Source organism: Typopeltis vanoorti, chromosome 15 (assembly GCF_054136105.1).
Source record: "Typopeltis vanoorti isolate ZY-2024b chromosome 15, IOZ_Tvanoo_1.0, whole genome shotgun sequence".
Taxonomy (NCBI): domain Eukaryota; kingdom Metazoa; phylum Arthropoda; class Arachnida; order Uropygi; family Thelyphonidae; genus Typopeltis; species Typopeltis vanoorti.
The window spans coordinates 104,846,802-104,863,706 of NC_143563.1; the positions used below are offsets into that span (position 1 = coordinate 104,846,802).

Genomic DNA, 16,905 nt, shown 5'->3' on the forward strand with positions numbered 1-16,905 from the left:
CATTAAATGTAATTTATCATTAAATAAACATTTTGTTTACTTTGCAATGCAATTTCATTTTATATTTTATTGCAAATTATTATTGTATGCTATTTTTACAAAATATATTATAGGTACATGAATTAATTAACCAAGTAAAATTCTTTTTTAAATTTATCTTATTGTTAGTGTTCTGCCCATTTTTTAAAATTATTAAAAGTGTACCGTGACGAAAAAAAGGTTTAGAATCACTGATCTAGAGAATAGTAGAAGGTCATTTGGTAGTGAATAAGCAGATGTTCTGGTATTTCAAGCAGCAAGGAATTAGATAGTAGTAGTGATAATTCAAATAAAAATAATTGACTTTTAGTGGATGAATCTAAAGTTAAGGATTTTAACAGCCAAGAACCCTTACTTGATTATATGTAGACAATGATTCTAATTTAAGTTCTAATTAAAATATGGGCTAATTCTAGTAAGAGGTAGCAGTATTCTTTGTAGGTCAGATTACATGAATGTTACTCAGGTAAGTATTATTAAGTATATTTGCATGGAACTAAAGTCTTCTTCTTCTTTCACTCTGCCTCATCCCATGTTAAACTGGGTCGGCGCACCAATCTTTAACCTTCCTCTTCCAAGTTCTCCGGTCCAGAGCATCCTTCGGACTCCATCCTTTCTCCCTAAGATCCTCTGTCATCTTATCCCTCCACCTGAGCTTGGACCTGCCTCTTTTCCTCCTTCCCTCCAACTCCATATACTCCACTCGTTTACCAACATACTCCTCACCCTTCCTCTCAACATGTCCAAACCACCTCAGCCTACTTTCTTGTATCTTCTTGCCAATTGGTCCCACCTTAACCGTCCCTCTGATGTAGTCATTCCTTATCCTGTCCTTCTTTGTCACACCACTCATCCATCTCAACATCCGCATCTCCACTACCTCCATCTTCCTCTCCTGTGCCTTGGTTATAGGCCACGTCTCCGCACCATGGGGCATTGCCGGCCTCACCACCATCTTATAGAGCTTTCCTTTCCTCTTACAACTCACTCTCTTGTCGCACAGGACCCCACTCATCTTCCTCCAATTCATCCAACCGCATGTTATTCGGTGCTGTATTTCCTCATCCAGGTCACCATTCCTCTCGACAACCGACCCAAGGTACTTGAATTTCTTCCCTGAAATTGGCCTTTCACTCTGGAGTCATATGATGATATCCTCATCATTCCCTGTTGACATATATTCAGTCTTCACCCGGTTAATTCTCATGCCGCTCTCCTCCAATGCCTTTCTCCACTCTTCCAGGGTATTTTCAAGCTTCTCTTGGGATGATTCGCATAGAACAATGTCATTGGTAAACAGCATGCTCCATGGTGCCTTCTTCTTGACATCCTCCACTGGTACATCCATGACCAGGTCAAAGAGGTAGGGGCTCAGAGCTGACCCTTGGTGTAGCCCTACGACAATAGGGAACCCTTCTGTCATGCTGACACTAGACCTGACCTGAGTTTCTGTTCCCTCATACATCTCCTTCACCAACCTCATGTACTTCTCCGACATCCCCTTCTTCCTCATACACCTCCTGCCTGGCCACTCTGTCGTGTGCCTTTTCCAGGTCTATAAACACCATGTGCAGATCCACTTGCATCTCTCTATATTTCTCCATCAATCGCCTTAGCGCAAATATTGCATCCGTTGTCCCTCTTCCTGGCATAAATCCAAACTGCTCCTCACCAATTTTCGTTTCCTGCCGTAACCTTTCTTCAATTACTCTTTCCCATATTTTTAATGTGTGTGACATCAGCTTGATTCCTCTATAGCCACAGTCTTGAACATCTCCTCTTCCTTTGTAGATTGGGATGAGAATACTTTTCCTCCATTCCTCTGGTATCTTTTCCTGTTGGGCTATTTTACACATCAGATCCCATAACATATCCACACCCTCACTGCCCAAACTTTTCCACACTTCCCCAGGTATCTGGTCTGCTCCCACAGCCTTTCCATTCTTCATTTTTCTTAGTACCCAAACCACTTCCTCTCTACTTATGTCTTGCACCGGTCTCTCATTTACCTCTCCATCCTCGCACCTCTCTCTTGGATTCTCCTCATTTAGTAGTTTTCGGAAATATTCTTTCCATCTTCCTCTGATTTTGTCTTCGTCTTGTAATACTACTCCTGAGGCATCCTTTATCTGCTTGACTGATGTTATGTCTTTCGAGGCCTTATCTCTGGCTTTCGCTATTCTCAACAACTGAGCTTCGCCACGGTTTCTCTCCAGTTCTTCATAAACCTCATCAACTGCCCTCGCTTTCGCCCTTGCCACAGCTCTCTTTGCATTTTTCTTTGCTAATCTATATGCCTCCTTGTCGGCTCTAGTTCCAGTCATGTCCCATTTTTTCTTTGCCTCTTTCTTTTCCTTGATCTCCAACTGCACCTCCTCATTCCACCACCATGCCTCCATATCCTCAGGTGGTCCCTTTCCTGATGTTATACCAAGCACCTCTTCTCCAATTTTTCTAATATTCCGACTATTAACGTCCCACCATTCTTCCACATCCTCTGGTAACTTCATTTCTTTCAATACCTCTTCTTTAAACTTATTCCTTGGTCCTTCCTCTTCCAATTTCCACCACTTTATTCTCCTCTGTACCCACCACTTCCGTCTATTCTTCTTTTCCTCTTTTATATCACAGTCTACCACAACCAACCTGTGCTGTGCTGCTACACTTTCTCTATTAATCACTTTATAGTTTTTCACCTCCTTCAGATGTTTCCTATGGCATATTGCATGGAACTGAAGTAAGTGATTTAAATGAAGTTATGTGTAAGGGAAAAAGACAAATTCAAGTATGTTAGAGGCAAATTTTTTGACTTATAAAGCATCTTCATTCGTCAGCAGTTGCCTTGTACTTCACTTCTCCATTATGAATGATCATCCCAGGAGCCTTTTTGTGACCCTCTGGCTTGCATTGTCTCCACAATTCCTCTATATTGGTTGAGGCAATCCTCTCTTCCAACTTCCTTGTGGTGACTAATTCATCAATTTTTTGGGCCATTTCTCCTGGGGCATATCTTGAACATGCCTATACTGCTGTAAAGATCGACACTTAAAGTGATCCACAATATTTTCTTCCAAATTGAATCTCTCCATAATAACCTTGTTCTGAACTCTTTGAAGGTAAGATATAAACATACTCTGTCATATGCCATCCATCACCCCATCTTATGACTCTTTTGTCTTGCATTCAAAGTGTCCCAATAAACCAGAACACTCACCACTGTCATTTGGAGTATAATCTTTGTTTTCTTTTTAATGTCTCAACTCCGTAGCCCACCATTAAGTTGTTTAATAGCATTATTATTCTTGTACAGGCACCTCCATGGGGTCCAAAGACTCATCGCTGGAGCCAAAACTGTGCATTAACAAACAAAGCACCCACAACTGACACATTTCACAACTCTCCGAGCAAGAAATATGGTCCTCACAGCCCTACTAACTACACCTTTATTCAACTTCCATGGATTAGCCTTGTGGATAGTGCATTCACTTTTTCCAGGCTGTGTGTTCTAATCTTACCGTGGCATTGGTGTTTTTGAATGTCTTTAGGTGAAGATAGTTCCCATCACTTAGTGTCAGACCACCATCCTGCTTATGAGAAGGCTGAAGTGGCTGGAAAAAAGTATCACATTTGATCTCTAGAGCAGTGTTTCCAGATTATCTAACGCTTAGTCCCAAGCATGGCATTAAACGTATACAGGTTTATAAACTATTCATGGGTAGGATTCACATTAAATAAAATTATTAGTATTAAATTTTATTGCCTTTCAAGTATTCCACTATCTCTTATATTTCAAGCAAATAGGTTTCATTGTATCATAAAGATAACAGGGTTATAATTAAAACTGTGTTTTGCTTTCTGTTATAGCTGACACTATTTTCCTAGTACAATCTTTAATAGGTAGCAAATGAAAAATTGTACAATGCAAAATAAAAAAAATTAAAACAAAAACAGTTAAAAAGTAAGTAGTGGAATTTGAAAAGATAATCTCTTGTATAATGTTATCAGCTGTCTTTTAGTGACAGTTGATTGGAATAATTAAGGTCCAAATCACAGAATTTATTAATGGTGGTATTGTGTTAGTTCAAACACGTTCAAAGAATGAAAACAGAAAGATTACCAAAACAAGCCTTAAAGTACAAACCATTAGGAAAAAGAAAACCAGGACGTCCTCTTAAACGATTCAACAATGACTTCTAAGGCCGGAACAGGCCATGCTAGGCCTAAATCTCTGATATGCATGATGATTGTGTTAGTAGTTGACTTCACTGAATCATTTAAAACAACATGCCACCCAATATTATTCTTCTAGATGCAGTATAGTTGCTGAGGGACAGTTCAGAGAATGGCTCTCAGAAGTGGTTTTTTAAATATAACAAATTCACACATGAGAGATTTCAAATCTATAGTGCATCAGTGTTGTGCATAGACAAGTGGCTAAGGAGAAAGAAGGAATCTTTTGAGTTGCTTCTTGAACAACTGGAGGTTCTTTGTTCTTTTGGAGAACAGAAGTAAAACAAATGAAAAATGACCATGAGAAATTGGCTTCCTCGCTCTAATCACTTCTCTTACTAGCATAACCAGTAAGAGAAGTCATCATCATCATCATCATCATCAAATTCCTGCCATGTACCCTCAAGGGGTGTACAGGATATGACAGTACTACATGAAAAAATTACATCATTACTAACTTCCTATCTACAATTTTCCTCCAAATCAGTCTGTTACTTGTCAAGACTCCAACATTATCAGATCTTATATTTCTATCGTCTAAGGCACTTTGTACCGTATCAATCCACCTATATCTTGGTCTTCCTCTGGGTCGTTTTCCTGCCAACCTGGCAGAGAACACTTGTTTTGCTAATCTTTCCTCTCCCATTCTATTTAAGTGACCATACCATCTGAGATTAGCTCTGCTAACGCATTCCTGGATGCTGACAATGTCAAGTTCTTTCCTAATATCCTCATTTTTAATATGATATTGCCATTGATGCCATCTGTTCACGCCTCTAATCTTTCTCAGGACTCTCATATCTGCGGTCTCTAGTCTTTGGTCAAGTGTTTTACTTCTGACCCAGCTCTCAGATCCATAAGTTAAAATTGGTTTGAACACAGTCTTGTATACAGCTAATTTAGTGTTCCGACTAATTTCTTTCTTATTCCATATGAATTTATTCAATTGACTTCCCACGATACCAGCTTTGCTGATTCTGTTGTCTATTTCTATATTTAGTTTACCATCTTCAGCAAAAATTGTGCCCAAGTAGCTGAAATGTTTTACTTGTTCCACAGGTTCTCCATTCACAACACAGTTGACATTTTCAATGATTCTGCCTATTTTCATTGTCTTTGTCTTTTTATTGCTGACCTTCATACCATATCTATTACAACAGCTATTCAATTTAGTCAGAGAATCTTGCAGACTTGTAGCGGATTTATTTAGAAGTATAACATCATCCGCATAAAGCAAAGAAATGACATTAACATCTCCAATTTTGATATCAGGTTTAATACCACATTCCTTCATAATGTGATCCATATAGATAATGAATAACAGAGGGGATAATGTACATCCTTGTCTCACACCAGATTTAACATTAAACCATCTTCCTGTACTTCCTTCAATTCTAACTGCTGACTCACAACTCAAATAAAGACTAAGTATTGTGAGAGAGAGAGAGAGAAAATTAACTGTTCACGTTCACTAGATTGCCCTTTCCTGGATAGCAGCAAACATTTTAGAGGGAATTTTTAATGCACTACACCAAATATGAAAACAATATTCTAAGGTTTTACTGATTTGGATTTATATAGTACTATAAATTGTGCAGGTGAATAATGTAAATTATTCACCTGCTATATAAATGCTAAGATGACTATGGGTGATTTGTCTGTGCCAAGAAATATGAGTATCACAAGAGAATTCTAGATCTTTTTTTCTCTTGTTTTTTTATGAGTTATGTTTTATTCCTCTCCGATTTCATAGCTTCTACTAGTCTGATTGTACCTAACATTAGCTACACAGATTTTTTTATACATGTTTGTATTTTTAGAATAGATTTTTGTCATTCGAGGATCTTAGAATAATTCTTTACTTGTAATCTGGTTTGTAAGCAACTTTGATGTTAGCTTCTATAATAAAGCTAAGTGCAGGTGGTATACTCAGAATGAATGAATGAATACTAGAGGGATGCTAGAGGAATGAATACTAGAAGTTCTTTTATGTAATCCTTTTTGAAAATATCCAGATGTGTGCATGTACAATAGATTCTTTATGCACTTTACATAGGCCAGACCAGCCAAAACTGTTGAATCAGCAAAAGAACACTGTCGTGATGCAGCTCATAACACAGAAATGATGTCTTGACTAAAAGAAAATTGTCATTTTAAACAATCAAGTAAAGTCCCATTGCTTGCATCGTCTCCAGCCGAGACTTGATTTTCCACACTCGAAATCATGAACTAGTCATCAGACTTCAATTATATCAATTGCCAGCTCTCATAAGCAAAAAAAAAAGCTAACATATATATATATATATATATATCACATGAGAGTTTCTCATACATTCTTACATTTCACTTTTTTATAACTACTTTTGTTTTAATTTTTTTTCATCTGTTATTATAGTTATCTCTTATTATTATATTAATTAAAACTGCTAGTTGTAACAGAAAAAAAAACAGTTATTGTGAAAACAAGTTTTTATTACTTCGTCAGTTCTTAGTCTTCACTAAAAAATCAGGGGAGGGGAAAGAGAGAGAGAAATGACTTTCTCTTCCTGTAAATCAGGAATATGTATATAATATCATAAATTTAATTCAATAGTCAGTCTTATGAACAGCTACTGCCAGATATACCAATGCATAGCCTATATTACACAATGGAGACATGTTTATATGCGGCACTAATACTTGAGGAACATTTGCCTATGCAATCTAACACTTTTTTTTAACTCTCTTCTCTGTCTCTGTGGTGTACTGCACAGTTTGAATGTGCTGAGCCCATAGAACACTACCTTTCTCCATTTTCACCAACCTGGAGCTAGAATTTCCCATTATATATTTCTTCATATTCACCTTGAAGTGCTTCTATTATCTCCTGATTTTTAGCGATCTTTCAGTCCAAGAAGAATTGGATAGCTGCTACCTCTTCCATGGGGGTGACATAACCAGTCCAGTAAAGTTGGACATGGGATAATCATTATCTCAATACTTGTGCACTTAGCTTCAGTTAAAACACTAATGTTCATGAGCCTGACTTTAAAGACAAAGTTGGTATTTTTCCATATGTAGTCAGTTTCACAACCATATAGCAAAGATAGTATGACAGCATTTCTCTAAAATTAAGTTTTTTGCAGCATGGACTTCCTGACCATCCCAATCACATTTCAAATGACACTCATTATAAGTAAACAATCAATTATGGAGGATGCAAGCAAAGATTTTCTCAGCAGTACATAACACACAGACAGACAGAGAGAGAGAGAGATGCCATGATAATTGGCAGTTTAACACTTTTTTTTGAAGATTTTTGTATCCAAGATAGGAATTGTGAATGTTAGTAAGGCATTGCATTTCCATCACTGATTGTTTTATTTTTTTTAATTTTTTCCTTTTGGAAGTCATGCTCTTATTTGTACTTCTGCTTTAATTTCTTGATGTGCCTTATTTGTTTATAGTGTAGTTGGGATCATCTTGCTAGGCATAGAAAGCTTTGTTTATTTCTGATCAGAAAGCTGGATTTTGTTGGTTTCATCGAACTAGTTTTGATCCTTCTTTTATAAAAGCTTTCCTTTCCTGATTTCCTCAGACAGCCTAATGTGTTCTGCAGTTAACAGAAAGAAAACTAGTACTGAAAGGTACATCAGTGCATCTCCATGTCATCTGTCTTAGAAATTGATTATTATCGAAATATTAGTTCATCACGCCCATACTTTGATACTCCACACATTCTCTTCTAAAACACAAGCTGTCGGTTATTTAGTGTTTTCTCATTAGAAGTAACTTTTAAAGTCTCTGTTCTGTATGTCCACGATTCCTTATGTTAAAAGATGTCTTTTCAGACAAATATTCTATTTATACGGAGGTTTCTGTGGTTAAGAAGTTCAATCGAATCATTTCGGTTTTGTGACCACATTTTTATTAAAAAAGACTTTTTTTAAAAACTAAACAAGTACTAAAAAACAAACCCGACAAGTTTCATTAGTCGTCAGACTAACATCTTCAGGGGTAAAGATAACTAACAGTTTAAAGTACAAACTATAAGAAATTACGAAAAAACAAGTTCATTTATTGGTATTATGAACATCAAAAAAGTTCGTTAGAAAACCGAATATCAGATCTATACAACCATTAATACGTGTTAGCTGGAAACAGTTGCATTTGATATAATAAATTTAGTTTAATCCTTTATCCAAGTGTGAGCAAACAAAGTTTGTGCCTGAAAGTATCTTCAGGACTGGAGTAAGGTAGTATAACACTGGGCAACTCGTTGCAAAGGTGGAGCAAGCTAACATCACTCCTATCTCAGTATCTCCCATAATGCAAAACACATCTCCTTGCGGATATGTATAATGTTATGCATTAAGGGGAGGACCACTACCCAGACTAGTTTCGACCTTTATTGAGGTCTCTTCAGTGGGAGCCAGGTCCAGACGTGGAGATACCAGGCAGAAGCAATAGCAAGGTCATCTCTACCTATAGTAGTTGCCAAAAGGTGTGCCACCTTTCAATGCTATTTGATGTTGTGTTCTGTGGTTCACTTTGTCAGAGGTCTGAACTGGGTAAATTTTTAATAAATGCTGACCAAACTTGATTTAAAATCAAGCCTTAATTTTTGTTGCATTGTGTAGGCATTATATCATGACCAGTAGAAGCTGTGTGAAATGCCAAACTAGACTTATTTACTCTCTTTTTTTTTTTGTACGTCCTTTTGATGTTTGCTCATGCGGATTTCTCCCGATCTCCCCGTCTGGCCTACGTAGCAGATGCCACAGGAACAGTGAATATTATAAATTCCTGTTTTTTTCATTAGGTGATGTGGAGGTTTCATAGGATGAAGAGATTTTGATATTTTTTCAAGTGGCAGGAAAGGCACTTTTATGTTGTGCTTGTAGAGAAGCACAACATAATTTATCTGTTACATTGTTTTTTAGTACTTGTTTAGTTTTAAAAAAGTCTTTTTTTAATAAAATGTGGTCACAAAACTGGAATGATTCGATTTAAATATTCTTTTTGTTTCATAAATCAGCTTCATTTCTCTACTCTCCCAAAGGATCACCTTTCTTCTCCTTCCCATTTAGGAGTTTATAGAATTCCTTGCTGTTGTGGTCTCTTGCATCATTATTAAATAGATGGATCTGCACAGGTTTGTTCAGAAGAGCAGTACCATGATTATATTCAGTTCCATTAGTCAGGTCTGGCCAATCATGACATTTCTCTTAGAGACAGGATTCATTGAAGAGAGACAAAAATGTAGCATTAGTGCAACATTTTTGCCATTTTTTTTTTATTTGAAAGATTATACAAGACATGTCCAGAAACTAAGTTCCAATTGTGCATAATCTTCCCCCAGCTTGTAGGACTCTAGATATGTCTGTGGGGGTACTGCATGTACTTAGCTATTGAATTTTCAAAATTCAATGCTGGGTATTTGGTTTGAATAGAGCACTTTTTAATACCAATTTTCAATTTACACTTGAAGGGCATTGTGTGACTTAAGTAGGTCATTTGTTCATTTGAATTTATGCATGTTCAATAGAGGTAGACCTTCCTCACCTAGTGTTATTTCTTCACCATTTAAGTCTGGTGAAATTAATAAGAGTCCATCATTTGGGTTGGAATTAATTACAGTTAAAATTGTTAAATTTTTTGTAGCCACCACCAGAAGTTCTTGTTGGTTCAGTTTCTGTGAGTGGGAAGGCAAAGTGGGATCTTCTTGATAACCTTGTAAAGAGAACATTTAAAGTAAGTTTGATTTTATATATTTTAGCATTAGAATTAATTACATGAGTTAAAAATAGTAACTTTTTAAGTCTTATTATATTTATGTGTATTTATTACAATTCATATATCTGCAGTTGCTGTTATTGTGTGCCATAAATATCCAAATCTTATATTTTGACTTCCACCAATGAAAGTGAGTATACCTATAGTACATTTACTCTGTATGGGCTAAGGATTATTATTATTACTATTACTATGATTATTTTTCATTTCTTTACATAATCCAGAAACTTCTCTCTAGAGACCAGACATTGAATTTTTTCAAATCACTTCATGCCTTCAGGAAATCTGAAGACATTTACAAATATTCATGCCCATATTGGGTTTCAAACCCACAGCCTTAAAATCCCAATAAAATTGGGATTTGATTCTGCTTTCAAAATTTTTCAATGTCAGGGGCTGTACCACAGTATACAATATACATTGTGTATTGTAAACTCTCTTTAACATAGCACATTGCTATGAATTTATAAGTTTCTTGTTGTCATATTATCCTCTAAAACGTCAGACAATTTGTTAAAAATTGATGCAGTAGAATCCACCAGCAGTAAATATGGCACAATCTGAACTTATTATACAGTCTTGCCATAAATACCGTTGCAACTTCCACACACCCCTTTCACCCACAGAATTGTGTGAGCTCGGTTCCATTAGTAGCATGGGTCACAGCCAATATTTTCGTGTTTATCAGTACAGAGAGTTGTCTAGATGTTTAGGTTAACATGCAGTGAGGAAATTATGAGAATTGTATAGCTGTAATAGCACTTCACAACGTTGGAATGCAGCCACCTGATATTTTCAACACACTAAAAACACTCAGGATCAGTAGGATGTTTGTGTACCAGATTATTAACTGTTATAACAATACAGAAGATGCATCTAACAGCCAAAACAGTGGTTGACCATGTTGCATTAGGATGCAATGGTTTGTGAGGACTGTGAAGGTATGCCTCCACTGTAATCCTATGAGAACACAAAGTGATGTCACAAGAAATGAATGTTTCGCAGAGAACAATGTCACATGTACTAGCCGATATAACCTGGGGATGAGTTAACGTTCTACTGGATAATTCCTAACACCAAACTTATGCAGCAGAGGATGATGAAATCAAAGGCACTTCTCGAGCAGTACACGGACAACAGACAGAGATATATTTTCTTTACAGATGAGAAGATTTTCAAGATGGAAGAGTCAAAGAGCTGTTTAACTACCAGAATGACTGGGTATATGCCCCAGATGGTTGCAACTGTGCCATAGTACCCAGGATTCAAATAGGCTATCACCCAGGTGATGATTTGGTGTGTGTGTGGGGGGGGGGGGGGGGGCATCCACATTTCATTTCTGCAAGAAAGGGGTCAAAAACTCAACCAAAGTGTATCAATACACCTTGCTAGAACCTGTGGTACAGCCTCTGAACAACGCCTTGTTTAATGGTAAACAGTGGACTTATCAACAGGACTCAGCCCCTGCACACAAAACAACCACATAACGGATAGTTATGTTAACCACACTGTCGTGTGGTTAACATACCTGCTCTACAACCTATAGGCTGTGGGTTTGAAACCCAACCACATATCTGTCTGGAAGTCCCAGTCTGAATCTGCTGGACTTCAAATTATCATTAGAGCTTGAATAAGAAAGCAAATAAGAAAGCAAAACTTACCTTATGAATCTTTTAGACACATTCTTTATTATAGTTCGCCCACCGATTAGAGGTCCCTCAACACTTCTGCGCATGTCAGAAAAAGGAGAATCGATTCCGATAATAGGGTAATCAATCTGTCTTCTGGGATGTGTTTGTTTATTATTATAGGTCGGAAAATTTAGCTTTTCTTTTACGAACATTGTAGTTTTTAAAGTGTAACTATTTTACTTGTATAGCAGTTGGAAAAATGTACGTAGAGTATTAACAAAATTAAAAAAGGTATAGCATAAAACAAAAATTTAACTAAGTTTATTTTTAAGAAAATTTTCTGTAAAATAAAAATAATTATACAGAAAAACATAAATTTTTTCAAATGAACTTAGATATTCTAAACTTACAGTTGAGAGAACTGAGACACTTTAATGTCCTAAACTGATTAATTATTTATGACTTGTTGTGACTCTTTTAACAAACCCATGCAAAAAAAGGTTGGAAAAAAATATCATTATCAAATCCTTTTAATCTTCATAGTCACTTTCGCCATCACTTTCACTTAAACCGATCACCAAAGGTTCGCGTAATTTTTCGATGATTCCGTGTCTGTCCCAATACATATTTTCCAATGAGGTGACATGAAAGCAATATTTTCCCCAGTTTTGAACTGTAATCCTTTCAATCGCCTGTTCTGAAAGCTTAAAAAGTTTCGACATGTCAATATCTCCAGTTACGTTGCGATGGCAAATGAAACTTTTCACCTCTGCCCAAACATACTCAATAGCATTAATATCGCAATGATATGGTGGTAGCTAGCCTCAAAGCTAGAAATCCATGCTCTTTGAGCATCGTGTCGAATTTAAATAGTTTAGTTGTGGGCGAGTTTCTTTTGACCAAATTAAGCAATTCAATTTTTCACATATCTGGGGAATGAGAAATGTTATTTGCAGAGAGCCAATCAATAAGAACTTGTTTCTTATTAGACCAATTTGGAACTTTGTTTAATCGAATAGAGTGATATGAAGCGTTTATCAATTATAACAACAGCAATTTTAGGAAGGCTTGGAATCAGTTTTTCTTCTGCCCACTTTTCGAAGATCGTAGAATTCATTTGCCTATGGTAATTGGCTTTGTATAGTAAGTTTGAATTCGGTAAAAAACCCATTTCTCCACCCGCACACAAAATTATTATGCACCGCGAGGCATTTCCGGTTTGTAGTACTCCACATTCTTCTTTAGACTGCCAACATTTTCCATAAGTTAAATTACTATCAATCCAAGTTTCATCTAGATACACAATCGGTCTTTTCTCCTCCCTGAAACGTCTTATTGCTCTCAAATACTGTGTTCTAGATAAAACAATGTCACTTCGCTCCATGATAAGTTTCCTTTTATTCTGGGACTTTTTAAAACAAAATCCGATTTCATGAAGTATTTTCCTTAAAGTTTATCTTTTCCAAGGAAAATAAATTTTTTCTTTAAGCACAGGAATCAATTTCGGAACAGTTGGCACTCTTTTCTCGACCATGTAAAATTCATGAATAGTTCTTCTTATAATGTCTACATCAAAATCATTCAAAGCTACGGTTTCGATGGTTTTCTTTACTCTGGCGCCTTTTTTTTAGGAGATTTAAATTTTGGCTTACCTTCACCTTTTGATTTCCTACGAATTCTTTTAACAGTCGATCCCGATACGCCTGCAATTACACTTGCACATTTTATGACTTGAGAAAGGGGAACAAGGAGACGATTCTTTTTTTCGCAGAATGTCAGCACATTATTCAATATTCTTTTGCAAGAGCTACTGAAACGTTTAACAACAGAACTTGTTGACTGTACTGACTCCATCATACAAATTAATAATAAAAAATAATACAAAAAAGCGACAACAAAAATCAAGCTAGTACTAGTACAGCGACAGACAAGAAAGCACATGATTTCGCATGTTGGTGACCGATTCGTACATCCTTCATTTCTTTCTCTCCTTCAGCATGAATCGACTATTCTTGGCAAAATGCCAAGGAGAGATCTACAAATGGTGGGCGAACTATACATGTTTAATTTGGATTTTATTTAATTTTAAGTTTTATTATCAGCTGATTTATTAGTTTATTTTAATCCCAGATTAAAACATATTGCATAACAATCTAGACGAGTCACTCGCTGTTAATTAAAAGTGTTGTAAACTCTTCTCTGTAATTAATCACCAGTCTTGCAGATTATGATCTTGGTAGTTGCATAACATGAACATAATTACCTCCATCCTGTATATCATGAAGTTACATAGCAGGAATTTGTAACAGTGAATATAGTTACATCACTCCCAATTTTTTTTTGCACACAATATGCAATTTAATTATGCAATACTGCAAATATAATACATGATGGTTTATTTGTTTTCAGTTATTACAATCTAGAAATTCTTGAACAAAGAAACAAAGAAAAAAACAACTAAACCAATATTATACTGACATCGGAGTTCGCGGTATCTCTCAGATACAATTTACTATCAAATATTACTTTCGCATTCGACTATCATTCTCATCATCGAACTCGAGTAACAAAATCGCTGAATCTCTTCAACATCTGATGGATTATCCAATCAATATATTTTTCCACCCATTTTCAATGGTAAATAATAATAATATTAATAATAATAAAAAACAACTAAACCAATACTATACTGACATCAGAGGTTGCGGTATCTCTCAGATACAATTTACTATGAAATATCGCACACCTTTACATAACACATGTTAAACCAAAACTGATCACATTAACAGTGTGGAATATCACTACTAATATATATATTTGCACGGCTACTCATGACCTCCAAGCTATACACTGGTTATGTGTAAGAATATTTATATTAAACAATTTGTTTGTATCTGTCAGATCAGCCGCAACCTCTGCAGGGTTAATATTCAGATAGGTCACACTTTGTACGTGCATTTTATCTTATTCATTAATTTATCTCCCTTTATGTATTAATTTATTAATACCCTGTGTACTCTGTATCCTGTGTCCTAAGTGCAGTATGAGCTTTGCTGTCCTTGCACCATTAAACCACAAATCAGTCAATCATGATACAGACTAATTGTTACTAATACCAGTTTCAGTGAACATTTACAAAATAATAAAAGCTTTAGTGGTTATTGATGACAGCAATATCTTTACGTTGATCCAGGATACAAAGGTATATAGTAATTTGAAATAGAAAGTTCTCCATTTTTGAGTAGAATAAAATTGTATCACACTGGGTAAAAAATGTTTTCTCTTCCTCTCATTTGAAAGTTTTGCAAAGAATCAAGAGCAGAATATTGAGTCCATATTCAAATATGAATATGGACTCAATATACAGATATTATCAAGGAGAAAAATGAAAGAATTAAAAAGAAAAAGAAGAAATTTCACCTTATAATGGAATTGTAAAATCTGAAAAAAACTGACTAAATCAGAAAAGCATGTGGTAAGTCTATATGTAAAGACTTCATAACTCTGGGCACTGGATGTTAAAGAAGCAATCCATAAAATATACTTCAATTTGTCCACTCTGATTAGGGTTCACAACAAAATAATACAAATGGCATGTCACTCCTCTGGTACATTTTTTAAGAGGGCAGATTTTCATGCATGTGCATCTGTGTGTTCACAGGGTCTCCTTTGCCTGTTTTGGGAATGAAAAACCTAATTTTCCAGGAGGTTCCATGAAATATACAGCACAAAGTAAATCAGTATATGCTATTAGAGAATAAAGAGAAAAATGTAAGAAACCAAAGTTGTGTAAAAGTAACTTAACAATAATCATGGAATCATTTTGGAAGGAATATAGAAGATAATCAAAAATTGGTGAAATGTTTCCTGAATGCAGCATTAAGACATTGTATGCACCTTATCCTGAGCAAAACTCATTTCACTCCTCACACACACACATGCCACCCTTACCTGTGTGTTAGCACCATCTTTAATTGTGCATTATTAGCTTCTCTTGTAAGAAATTAATCAGGTGACAGCTATTAATATCACAATTGTATTCACTGTAATATATCTTTGCATCATGATCAAGTCTGAAAATGCCACACATTGGACAATCATAGATTCTATATACCTCCCTCTCCAAGTGCCATCATCATGTAAGTACATATCCATAGCAAAATATGCTGAACCTTCTAAAACTTCAGCACAAGTACACCACTCAGAGTCAGATAATGATTTCATGTGGTGGAAGTAAGCAGGAAATAGAATGTTGATTTTAATTGTCATAAAGTAGTGAAACCACATTTTAGAAAAAAACACCATAAGGTCCTGAGGAGCAGTTCTCAGGTCATGGAAGTGGTGGCATATACTTGAACAATATAGGAGTGTGTGTCATCATTTAGAGAATGATATCAATTTAAAATATTGGGATGTTATGACCAAGAGGAAGACGGAAATCCAAGTAGTGGATTGATGCAGTTAGCGATACTCTAGAAAATCAAAATGTAATAACAGTAGTGGAGACTACACACACACACAAATGGTAGGTTCCAAAAGTTCCATATAAAATTCATGCCAATTTTAAAATGCTGCATGTAACAGATAGCACCATTTATGGGAAGCTTAGTGTACCAGTTTCAACTCTCTACCTTCGTCATTTGGTTGGAGGCTCGTCTGACTAACATCTGACACGCTAAGTGGCTGCAATGTTAAAAATTGAGTACCCTGCTGTGATAAAGTTTTTCACCGAAGAAGGGCTTTCTCCAAGTGCTATCAAATGGCAGTTGGATTGTGTTTATGGGGATACTTCTCCTACATATTCCACTATGAAGGAATGGACTAAATAATTTTGCTTAGAAAGAGGGAACATTGAAGATGATCCTTGTGGTGGTCGGCCTGTGGAAGTGATGACTGAGTAAAATGTCTCTCTTGTTGAGGAGGAACTGCTCAAAGAAATCTCAGCAAGTTTGGGGCTTTCCATAACAACCATCTTTTGCATCATTCACAAGAAGCATGATGAAGGGCAGTGCAAGGTGGGTGCTCGACTTCTCTCTTCAATTCAGAAGGAGCATCGTGTGACCTGTTCCCGCAAGTTTTTAGATCTTTGCCAAGGGAATTAGAGAGAGGTGCTGGAATCCATCGTCATTGGGGATGAAACCATGGTCCTTTATTATGATCCTCTTTCCAAAAGGGAATACATGGAGTGGCGCAAACCGGTGAAGCACTGCCAAGAAAAGTCAAGGTCACT

At 36.1% G+C, this 16,905-nt stretch overlaps 1 protein-coding gene across 1 annotated transcript in view; it reads left to right on the forward strand.

Moving 5' to 3' along the window:
* The window catches only part of LOC150099051 (neuron navigator 2-like), a 636,174-nt gene that overhangs the window by 512,344 nt on the left and 106,925 nt on the right, over nt 1-16,905 (forward strand). The window contains exon 25 of the mRNA XM_090405801.1: nt 9,913-10,002. Within this exon, the coding sequence (XP_090261927.1) occupies nt 9,913-10,002 (90 nt within the window). The remainder of the gene's footprint in view (nt 1-9,912; nt 10,003-16,905) is intronic.